Source organism: Monopterus albus, unplaced genomic scaffold, assembly GCF_001952655.1.
Source record: "Monopterus albus unplaced genomic scaffold, M_albus_1.0 scaffold94.1, whole genome shotgun sequence".
Classification (NCBI taxonomy): Eukaryota; Metazoa; Chordata; class Actinopteri; order Synbranchiformes; family Synbranchidae; genus Monopterus; species Monopterus albus.
In genome coordinates this window covers 897,640-908,713 of record NW_018127974.1, presented here as the reverse complement: position 1 = coordinate 908,713, position 11,074 = coordinate 897,640, and the positions used below count along the sequence as shown (strand labels likewise).

General features: G+C 42.5%; 3 protein-coding genes across 3 annotated transcripts in view; 1 reads left to right on the top strand and 2 right to left on the bottom strand.

The window, feature by feature from the left end:
* The window catches only part of hmgcl (3-hydroxy-3-methylglutaryl-CoA lyase), a 7,963-nt gene extending 4,439 nt beyond the window's left edge, over positions 1 to 3,524 (top strand). The window contains exons 5-9 of the mRNA XM_020608633.1: positions 352 to 500; positions 600 to 663; positions 768 to 956; positions 1,058 to 1,183; positions 1,589 to 3,524. Coding sequence (XP_020464289.1) covers positions 352 to 500; positions 600 to 663; positions 768 to 956; positions 1,058 to 1,183; positions 1,589 to 1,690 — 630 coding nt within the window. The 3' untranslated portion in view covers positions 1,691 to 3,524. The remainder of the gene's footprint in view (positions 1 to 351; positions 501 to 599; positions 664 to 767; positions 957 to 1,057; positions 1,184 to 1,588) is intronic.
* An 863-nt stretch (positions 3,525 to 4,387) lies between these two features.
* gjb3 (gap junction protein beta 3) lies at positions 4,388 to 7,965 on the bottom strand. Its single transcript, XM_020608634.1, has 2 exons — positions 6,920 to 7,965; positions 4,388 to 6,242 (listed from the first exon to the last, which is right to left on the bottom strand). The coding sequence occupies exon 2, from the start codon at positions 6,165 to 6,167 to the stop codon at positions 5,307 to 5,309; it is 861 nt and encodes a 286-aa protein (XP_020464290.1). The 5' UTR covers positions 6,168 to 6,242; positions 6,920 to 7,965; the 3' UTR covers positions 4,388 to 5,306.
* Positions 7,966 to 9,552: 1,587 nt separating this feature from the next.
* gjb10 (gap junction protein beta 10) lies at positions 9,553 to 11,068 on the bottom strand. The gene has a single exon (XM_020608636.1). It carries the CDS (start codon positions 11,016 to 11,018, stop codon positions 10,191 to 10,193), a length of 828 nt encoding a protein of 275 aa, XP_020464292.1. The 5' UTR covers positions 11,019 to 11,068; the 3' UTR covers positions 9,553 to 10,190.
* Positions 11,069 to 11,074: the final 6 nt, after the last annotated feature.

The window sequence follows — 11,074 nt, the reverse complement described above, 5'->3', positions numbered from 1 at the left end:
GTGTTCAAATACTTATGTTCAGCAGTGCAAGACAAATAAATTCTTTAAAAATCATACAATGTGATTTCCTGAGTTATTTTTATTCTGTCTCTCAGAGTGGGAATGCACCTACAATGTGAATTTCAGACCCCTCCATGATTTCTAAGTGGGAGAACTTGCAAAATCGCAGGGTGTTCAAATACTTCTGTTCCTCACTGTAGCGTAATTGTATATGGTCTTCTACTTAGTAGGGTAATGAGGGGTTATTGCACAGGTTTTTCACATTTTGTATTTGCCATCAGTCTTACTGCGGCAGGGAAAAAGCTGTTGTAAAATCTTGTTCTGTGTGTGATGATGCTGTTCTTACTGCAGGTGAAGGCTGGAGCTTCAGAGGTAGCCATATTTGGTGCTGCATCTGAGCTGTTTAGTCAGAAGAACATAAACTGCTCAGTGGACGAGAGTTTACAACGTTTTGACGAGGTTATGAAAGCAGCCAAAGAGGCCGGCGTGCCAGTCAGAGGGTAGAAACGCTGGCTCACTCTTAACTGTCAACAAAGCTTTAAATCATTGGAATTGTATTATTAATCTTTGAGGCTCATCTGCGTTTCTTGTCACTACAGTTATGTGTCCTGTGTTCTTGGATGTCCATATGAAGGCAAAGTGGCACCTGAGAAAGTTGCACATGTGAGTTCTCACTTAATACATGGTTACATAACAAAATGACAGAAGGCTCTTCATCACCACCTCCTGTGACAAATCTAAGGTCAAGCTTTGTTGCTGCCATGTAGGTAGCAAAGCGCCTGTACTCCATGGGCTGCTATGAAATCTCCCTAGGTGACACCATCGGAGTGGGAACTCCTGGTAACATGGCTGAAATGCTGGAGGCGGTGAGCAGGGAGGTACCTGTAGGTGCTCTGGCAGTACACTGCCATGATACCTACGGCCAGGCCCTGGCTAACATCCTCGTAGCTTTACAGGTCAGACTTAGTTCTGATTATTTTAATGTCGGCTGAAAATGTCTTGTGATAGACTGTCCATGTAGGCGAGTTATTGTTTCAAGGTAAATATTGTCTTGCAGATGGGAGTCAGTGTGGTAGACTCGTCAGTAGCTGGACTGGGTGGCTGTCCCTATGCCCAGGGGGCTGCTGGGAATGTTGCTACTGAAGATGTGGTTTATATGCTGCATGGACTTGGGATTCAAACAGTAAGAAGTCATGCTTTATTTCTCTTTGCTACCCCTGTCTTTTAGTTTCTTTATAGCTGAGATTCTTGTGAGGGAAGAAATGCCTTGATGTATTAAATGCACAAATGTTTGCTGAATGTTCCACTTCAGCCCAAAATGCTAAATATTAAACTGTGGCTAATAGTGCTGTGATTGCTCACACAGTTTAGACCAAACTGCAATGGCATCAGAGCTGACACATACAGAAAGTAAAATGTAAAAACTGCTATGTTTTCTTCGACCTAGAGACTTCCATTTCACCGCTGGCCAAACAAACATCGTGAACCCTAGCAAAAGTTAATTTGCAGTTATAATTATTGTGTGCAGTGAAAGCTTTCTTCTGAAAAGTCTGAGCGATATACATGCAACTCTTTGTCCTCACATCAGGGGGTGGACCTCTCAAAACTGATGGATGCTGGAGCTTTCATCTGTCGAACCCTTAACAGAAGGACCAGCTCCAAAGTGGCGCAGGCCACCTGCAAACTCTAAACAAATGCAAGCTGCATGCTCTTTCACAGACTGTATACTGAGGCAAGATCATGTAACCAGGAGCCATCATCCTCTGTATGTTCAGTTTTCCTCGTTTTAATTTTAGTTTGATTGGGAATATGACTTTAATATTTGGGTAGTTGTGACCCCACCCTCTGCTTAAAAATGTGATATTTGCTACATGATAGTATGGCTGAACATGGCCTTATGTAATGTCAATCTATTCATAGGGGACCTATCTGTCCAGATCTATGCCTTGATCTGTTTTTCTTAAATGGTGTGTTTATATTACATTTTGGACGGTATGTAAGCCAAAATGAAGCACAGACCTTGTTTATAATAATAAAACAAGCAGTAAAAGTGTCTAATGAATTGTACGGAAGCACATTATATTCACCAAACAAAAAAAGGATCTTGTAATTATGACTTACTGTCTCATAATTTCAAGATGAGACAGAGATCTTGTCATATGAGATCAGGATCTCATTTATGAGATCTTTTCCTTGTAATTACGAGATGATGCCTGAAAATCATCAGGTTTTAACGATTTCTTTAGTATCACATTAACTCGGTGGTAGTTGTAAGTATATCAAATGGTGCAGAGCAAAAGTGAACTATTAATAACAATCAGCATAACTACTGTTCCAAAATGTAAACAAATATAGACGTGCCTCAAAGTTGCTGCCTACAGTGTAACTCATTATAGGCCTATGCATGTACTGAGCAGGAGTTGGAAAGCTTCAGAACCTGCTTGAGAAACACTGGGTTTTTCTGACAGCACATCCAACAGTAGGCCAGGTAGCAAAATTACCTGCTAATAGCTGATTCAGCGTACTTGGTGTTCCAAAAACAAATAGGCCTATAACTTAGGCTAAAATCGGTGCCCACATTGTAATACACTGTATCCATGGCAACGTTACATAGCCTGCTTCTTGTTCCTTGTTGAAGTTTATATCTGTTCACATGAGTGATGACTATTGATGGTTTAATGCAGTGTAATAATTACAGTCAGGATTTTATAATAGGCCCTCATTGTTGCTGTTTAGGAATACAGAGGCTACCTGATCTAACTGTCTAGATCCCATAGACTAGTGGACTATCTATAGAATGAATACAAGCTTAAATATGAATTTTCCAAATAGCTTTTTTGTATAGTATTTTGGAAAATGCCACATTAAATGGTAAAAGTTCAATTATGTGCACAGGTCATACTTTTACAAGGAACATCAAGGCGGCTATAATGTTTCTATAGATTTGAGTTGCTGTGGGCTGCAGCTTGGCCATGTTTTTAGCCTATATTTATTTACACTTTGGAACACTGAGTACACCAAATGAACCTTTATCAGTTCATTTCTGCTGTGTGCTGTTCTACTGAGAGCATTATGTAGATACTGATGAAACCTTAAAAACCCGATATTTCACAAGCTTTCCGACACCGGCTCAGTACATGTATCCTACTGAGTTTACACTGTGGGCAGCAACTTTGAGGCCCTTTTGTAGTCTATATTCGTGACACTAAGTATGCTGAATTGACTGTTAATAGTTCACTTTTACTATGCACTATTGGATGATGATGATAATAAAGAATATGTTAAAAGCTGATGCTTTTCTTGGTAAGTTCTGCAGCATTCCAACCCCTCATAATTATGATTTCTCCTGATCTCGTAATATGAGATAGCAAGTCATAATTACCAGATAACATCCTCCAATTTCTTTTTTCCTTTGGTGAATGCAGTGTGTTTCTGTAGGATGGATACACTCACTGCTCCTGTCAGAAAAGATACTTTTGACCGTCCTCTGTGCAGTGATCAGTGTTGTCAAATTAGGGAGCATTTTTGGATAATCAGCAGCAGTTCTTATGAACTTGGGCATCTAAAACATTGATTTTACAAATGTTTTGTTTAATGTTTAAATATTTATTTTAAACTGTCTCACTTCAACATGTACATATTGAACTAGATGAGTTTTAAAAATAAAACATTTTCACAAATAAAATGTCACTAATCTCTGATTGTGCACACGCTGTGTAATGTCAAGCCTTCATGTGGTCATCAGGTTTTATAGATGTTGGATGTGAAGCCAGTATGGACCATATAGTTACTAAAGTGAAGTTGGTCAATATTTTTCAGCTCCATTGTGATTTTTGTTTTTTACAGGTTGTTGCACAAATGATTCACGAGTTCACCACACCTCACAGAAACCTGACCGACAAGCCTGGCAGGCACACTGCTAGTGTGACTGTGGGGCTGTGCAACACTTTGAAATATACTGTATGGTATATGTTTTGGCAGCAGGGCGCTGGCCGTCGTGGTTCACTCAAATTCAAATGATAAACGCCGATGTAATGTAAGCCTGGGGATGGTTAATGCAGGCAGTCTATACTCATGGAATCTAAAAACGCAGCACCTGTTCTGAAAGTGGTGCGTTTTTAATTCCACGAGTATAATAATGAGAAAGATTCATTACATAAGAATGTACTATGGCGTGTTTAGTTTTACCATTAGACGGCTAACAGTTGTCCTGTGTTTTAAATGGAGTATAAATCTGAAACTATATATTCTAGAAAGACAAGTGATATAAGCTCCTGGGACACAGAACAGAAACACAAATACAACAAATGAAATATTTACTTTTTAAAAAAAAAAAAAAAGAAAAATAACAATGCATAAAATACATTTCCACCTGCACAGTGGCTAATTAATGACTTGCCAAAAAAAGCTGAGCGGTGCGTTTGTCCTCCTCCCTCCTCCTCCACTGTGCTCCAGTTCTACCAACACAGAATTAAACAGCAGCATTCCTTTCACCCTATTAAAATCAACAGTGGTCTTAGATGAGGTGAGGTTGTGTACAAGCACGTCAAAGCGCAGGCAGTTTATGTACAGCACATGGCTGTGCAGCATGAACCTGAGAGCAACAATAATGCCTGCAGAGACTTTGGATACAAAAATATACTAATGCATCTTGACCCAGAAAACAAATGCAATAAAAAGTCAATTTGGCCAGTTTATACACATTCAAGTCTTGTTCAGCCATAACACTATGACCTTTTGGGCATCCACATGCCAAGGCAGCACTGTTTACCATTCTTATATGATTCTGGGTCATTAGGAACATAAAGCCACTGCTTTAGTTAATTAAAAGAGATCACTGAAATGTGTAATCCCCACTGACAACACAGCACCCTGATACACCACTGTAGACGTTGGCTGGGAGTGTGGATACCACTGCCAGGCATGTCCCGCATCCCCCATGTCAAAATTCCAATCACAAGAAAGACAGACTACAGACAGAACATATAGTGTTCTAATAGGTGTGAACAGTACGACTGAAACAGCACACAGACCTATATTGTATTCAGAAAGGAAAGTCTTATATTAACAAATCAATGTGGCTCTAGCTGATTTGTAAATATTGTGGGTGTTGACTTGGAAACCAAAGTTCACATTCCTCTGAGTCTTAGAAGTGGACACAGAGGCCCACAGGATGAGTCCAGTACTGATGACTCAACGTCCATAGTCTGACACACACTGTAGCTTGGCTCATAGTTCCGAGTCTGTTTACTCTTAAGGTTCCAGCCCAATCACTGCTGATCTTTTGATTGTCTGCCTGTCAATCATCAGGCGAGGGAGAGATTAGGAGCAGAGGCCCTTATCTTCTCTTCAAGTCTGAGTGAACTTGGCCCCTGTGGAGACCTGTATACAGACTTGAAGGATGGAGGCCTTTCCTTCAGCCCCATCCTTGACAGTGAGTGGTTACTGTTGTTAAAGGGGTCATTGTAGCAGTCGTCAAGATGCACTGTCACGGTGCGTTTGCGCTTCTTGCTTTTATTTACAATTCGTGCAATTCGCTTGGAGATGAGATAAATGATCTCACAGATGTTCAGGACGATGCAAAGGGCCGAGGCTCCAACCATGAAGTAGGTGAAGACTTTCTTTTCGGTGGGGTGGCCGATGTAGCAGTCCACTATGTTGGGGCAAGGAGACTCTTTGCACTTGACTAGTCTTGGCAGGTAGAAGCTGTCGTAGATTCGGTGGAGGATGTAGAGGAAGCTTACCTCGATGGCCGTCTTGACAAAGAGGCTGATCAGGTAGGTCCACCACAAGCCGCCGTGTTTCTTGCCTGTGTTTTCGTACAGCTTGACGTTCTCACCATGCTTGGCCTTGTACTTACGCTCACGGTCATCACGGTAAGCTACGTGCATGACCACCATGAAGGACGGGCACGTAATGAAGATGAGCTGCAGGGCCCACAGGCGGATGTGGGCGATGGGGAAGAAGTGGTCATAGCAGACGTTCGCGCAGCCGGGCTGCTTGGTGTTGCAGTCAAAGTCCTTCTGCTCGTCCCCCCACACTCGCTCCGCTGCCACCACGTACACCATCACCCTGAACACAAACACCACAGACAGCCATATCCGACCGAACGCCGTTGAGTATTTGTTCACCCCGCTGAGGAGAGCTTGAAAGGTCTTCCAGTCCATGTCCTTGGCTGGCACTCAAATATCTTTTCTCTGGAACACTTCTTTCACTGCTCAGGAAGTGGTTTATATTCAAATCTGGACGAGGCAGAAAGAAAAATGGATGAACATGTTTTCAGTGTCTGCAGAATACTCTGCTTTCTCTCTGTGAGCATGTGTCAGTGGTGTCTTACTTACTTCAGCTGGCTTTAATAACAACGAACCTATCATTCAGACATTTTAAAGTCGGTACTCTCCCAAAAACATCTCCCAGAGATCCCATTTATCAACCCAACCCGAAACAGAAACTCTAACAATAACACAGTAATGAATAGGCCTTACCAAACTAAAGGAAACTAGCAGGACCAACGGAATTACCGCACCGAGAGCTAAAAATATATCTTTCTAAAAACGCCGATAGACTTACTTTAAATCTTATATTTGTTCTAAAATCCAAGTAAACACTGTCAGTATTCCCCTTTTGAGCTAAAGGTAGACTTGGCATTTCTGTGTAAGTCTCCAAAACTTAACAGCCTTTTTACGCACGGGCTGTGCGCATTATTCGGACATATTTTCGTTCCAAATGTGACTCGTCACCGATACATGGTCCCTCTGCTACGACCAGTGATCAATTCTAGAATCTTATACTGATGTACAAAAGCTAAAGAGTGAACAAGCTTGAACACACTAACTTCCACTTGGCTAAAACTTAGAACTTCACCAAATTTAGCTCATCTGAGACACATCGAAAGTTAATTACAGTAAACTTCACTTACCAAAAGAATAGGTGGTCTGTAGTTCAAAAACACGTGAGTACGCATATTTCCAGTGGCTTTCTTGTTGCTTTAACGTCGTGTTAACACAGATAGAAGTTTTCTCTGGGCAGGTAAACGGGCACAGCGTTTAGAAATGCGCCTGTGGGTGGGGTTAAAGAAGAAAGACTGGAGCTGGCCCAGATGTTGCTCTGCCTCCCACTACCTCTCTCCCTCTACCGCTCTCTGTCTCTCAGGCCCGTGTTATGAGGCAGTTCGAATATTTCACACTCGAATAGATCCATCTCTAGGTACTGTATCTTTGAAAGGGATTTGGAGACAGGTGCGCACATAAAGGATCAAGTCTAAAAGACGGGATTATGCTAAAGTGTCAGATGACAGTCTTGGCTTGCCAGTTATTGCAGATCATGCCTCCAGGAACCGAGCTGCCCCAGCTTGTTAGTTAGGTAAAGACACGCCCTAAGGTGTCATTAGACGTGGTTATTCAAGTCTTCAGTCTCTTGTTGTTTCAGGCTTCCAGACATGGGAGTGTTACCAGCCTACATTCTTTGACATGTTCTGACAGGCCGAGAAAGCAAGTGGCGAGGAGATGAGGCCAGATAAAGTCACACGGAACAAGTATATATTTTGTATTTCCCTGTTCCTCTTTCATCCATTTCCTGCACACATTTTTCTGACTTTTTCACGCTACACCCACAAGTCCCACAAAGGTGTATTGTACTTCTTTTATTCTTTTTAACACCAAGCTCTACTCCGATAACACACAATTCACCAACTCCCCACACCTTTAAAGATCACCCTCACTGCCAGATCAAGAGTTCCAGTTTTGTCCCCACTTTACCATCCACCTACTTGTATAACAATTTTCTTAAACCTTTGCCAAATAAAATTGCATCACAGTATTTGTCTTATGTAGAACACATCCCATTATCAGCCATGTTTGCAGTCCCCAATGCTGCAATGAAAATCAAATAGCTTTCTTAAAATGCCCCAGCTGTGCCAGAACGTGCCAGGTCCTGCAGGCTGGTCCCTGCCTTCAGAGCTATTGAAATCTGTTTACATTATACAAAAGACTTATTCATGAAGTCTCACAGCAACTTTGAACTGTTTCAAATGAAAAACACAATCATATCCGTCATCTCAATGGGCTTGTTTCGTGCTCACAACAACAAAACAAGGCCCAGTTTTCTATGAAAACAATGAGGTTCAAGTTCATACATGTTATAGTAATTTACCCGAGTGTGATTATAACAACCGTTGAATTGCAACACACACCCTAGAAGGGGAAAAGCTTTTTGGCTCTGAAATAATAGGTTTCGACAGTTTTCCATTACACACCTGGAGGAATGCATTCTCATGACTCCAGCTCTGCCTGACTCAACAAGCTGGAGCAGCAGGATAATCACATCATTAGACACTGGCTGTATCACGAAAAGGAAGGAAATGTACCAGAGCAGAGAATGCCAGGGCAGGAGAGATAATATCCTGGATACCTGGGGAGGGTCTCATAGTGAGAGTAACTGTTGGCTTATTTACTGAACAGTCATTCTGAACAAACAGCTAAAGGGCAAAACTCATATATTAAAGCTTACTTTTTCATATTTTCGGAGCCATTACATTACACTGATAACCTATAACACTTGAGGTCATGGCTCCTGTTTGGGCAGTGATTCCACTGGTGAAGAGGCCAGCTGAATCAGATCACTTCACCCCAATTGCAGGCAAACATTTTTCCTTTTACTCCCGCGTGTTACTTCTTCAGTCAGGTGTTTTTTTTAATTTTTATCTGCTGAGGATGTGACATTTTTTCTGCCAGCTCAGTTCACACAGGTGAACAATATACACATCTAAAAGTGGCTCTCATCTAAAAGTGGTAACTTAGGGAGCTGTCTCTCCTGAAACAGCTCCCTAAGTTACTATGCTAATCCTCGGGCCTCACGTTGGCCTCCACGGTTTCCATTCCACTAACAGAGATGTTAGTGGTCTTGGTGAAAACTGCCTACAGAAGATCTGGAAATGTTTGTAGAAAGACACTTTGCTGTTTGAGTTTTTACATCTTTCTTTATGCTAAGTGAAATGTATTCACTGCCATTGTGTTGAGGTGCCAGTAGAAGTTTCACAGGAAAATATCTCAACACCTCAGCAGATACAACTGAAGAAAACACTAACTGTTTTTTTTTTTTTTTTTACTCTCAGTCTTGTCTGGCATGCTGCTGTCCACGTACTGCAATCATCCACTCAGTTTCTACACAGCCCATGCCTTCCTGCACTGGGTGGCTTCGCACGTCAGCACGGATGAATCAAAACGAGTATGTGAGACACTCGTTCTCTGCCTTTCTCAAAGTGGCAATAAAGCTAAACAATGAGAAGGCTGCTCATGGCAACAAGGCAATCTGAGCAGAAAAACAGGGAGGGGGGGCTTTGTGGCACAAGGAGTGAATATGAGCCAAAGCAAATCCTCTTCCTCCGAGCTACAGACGTGGCTGGTTTCCACTGTTAGCAATACTTTTCCTGTTACCATTACAGCGCTTGTTCTCAGTGTACAGCTGTTCAGACTGCTGTGTGTGAACCACTCTAAAGAGATCTTATTACACATTTTTGTAATGTAAAAAAGATTTTTATTGAAGAATGCAACTATGAAGCCCTGCTGCACCTCAGCGCTGTGAAACACACAAACCCTGATTGTAACAACTGTTTACAAAATTCCATTGCTCTCTACTACCTGTATACAGAATGACAAATAAGCACAGTAGCACACACAACAGCACAGGGTTTCAAATTTTTGATATATTATGTAAAGTACAGTATGTACAGAGAGTCAGATGTGAGTGAAGGGAAAAGAGTGGAGTCTGAAGTAAACATTCTGAGGCTGGGCACTGAGCAGAGGGAAAATCTTACTCAGAAAACCACATGTGTTCATACTCTCCAACCATGGAGTGACTCATGTAATTGATCTCAAGGCTAACACTGGACCACACAAATGTGCTTTTACTTATTCATTTTATTTTAGTTTAGTTTTTTTTCTCCCCACTTTGCAACGGTTACAGAACCTCATCTGTAAAACCCTCTGTAAATGTTCTGACCCAAATCCACGACGATAAGTGCATTCCAGACCGGTAACACATGACACATATGTGTTGCAGTTCAGAGTCTTTTCTGTGTTCACAGAAATCACAAGGAACTAACTTCACTGTAGTCCAGTCTCCGAGTAGTCAGCATATGCTGCCACTTTTTAGGAAATGTCTGTGGAGGAAGCAGAGGCTTCTTTCCTTTCTCATGTCTTTTTTCCCATATAGCCCTTGCCGTTTGTGTCAGTAACTGAACATATGGCATATGAGGGTGCAGGCGTTTCAGGGTTTTTGCTCATCAGCCTTATACCGTTCGCCTCCACCAAGGCACTTCCAGCGGAAAGTGTGTCAGGCACGGACCGATGAGAGTCATGGACTGACAAGGAGCATTCATAGCAGCGTTTGCAAACCAGGTAGAGGATTTCCAAAATAGAGAGTACGATGCAGACCAAACTGGTGACCACCATGAAGAGGGTGAAGATTCTTTTCTCAGTGGGTCTAGCGATGAAGCAGTCCACCGTGTTGGGACAGGGCTGCTGCGTACACTTGATGAGGCTGGGGAAGTCATAGCCCTCATAGATGTGGTACACGAGGTAGACAAAGGTGGTGTCCACACCTATTTTGAAGATGAGACTGCAGATGTAGGTCCACCACAGGCCTCCACGCTTCTTGCCAGTGTTCAGGTAGAGACTGCGGCAGTTTTCGCCATGCTTGAGCTTGTTCTTACGTTCCCTGTCCTCCCTGTAGGCTACATGCATCACCACCAGGAGCGAGGGGCAGGTGACGAAGATGAGCTGAAGGGCCCACAGTCGAACGTGTGAGACAGGGAAGAAGTGGTCAAAGCAGACGTTGTGGCACCCGGGCTGAGCTGTGTTGCATTTGAAGTCTTTCTGTTCATCACCCCATACCTTCTCTGCCGCCACCACAAACACCAATACTCGGAAGAGGAAAACAATAGAGAGCCACACTCGCCCAAAGGCTGTGGAATATTTGTTCACGCCACTGAGGAGGCCCTGGAGGAATGCCCAGTTCATGACGAGGTTTGCTTAGTCTGTCTTCTCTTCCCACTGATGGAAAGCAGAGGACACTC

Excerpts from the sequence above, each read along its gene's own strand:
- gjb10 (XM_020608636.1), bottom strand. The coding sequence starts at position 11,018 with ATGAACTGGGCATTCCTCCAGGGCCTCCTCAGTGGCGTGAACAAATAT.
- gjb3 (XM_020608634.1), bottom strand. The coding sequence starts at position 6,167 with ATGGACTGGAAGACCTTTCAAGCTCTCCTCAGCGGGGTGAACAAATAC.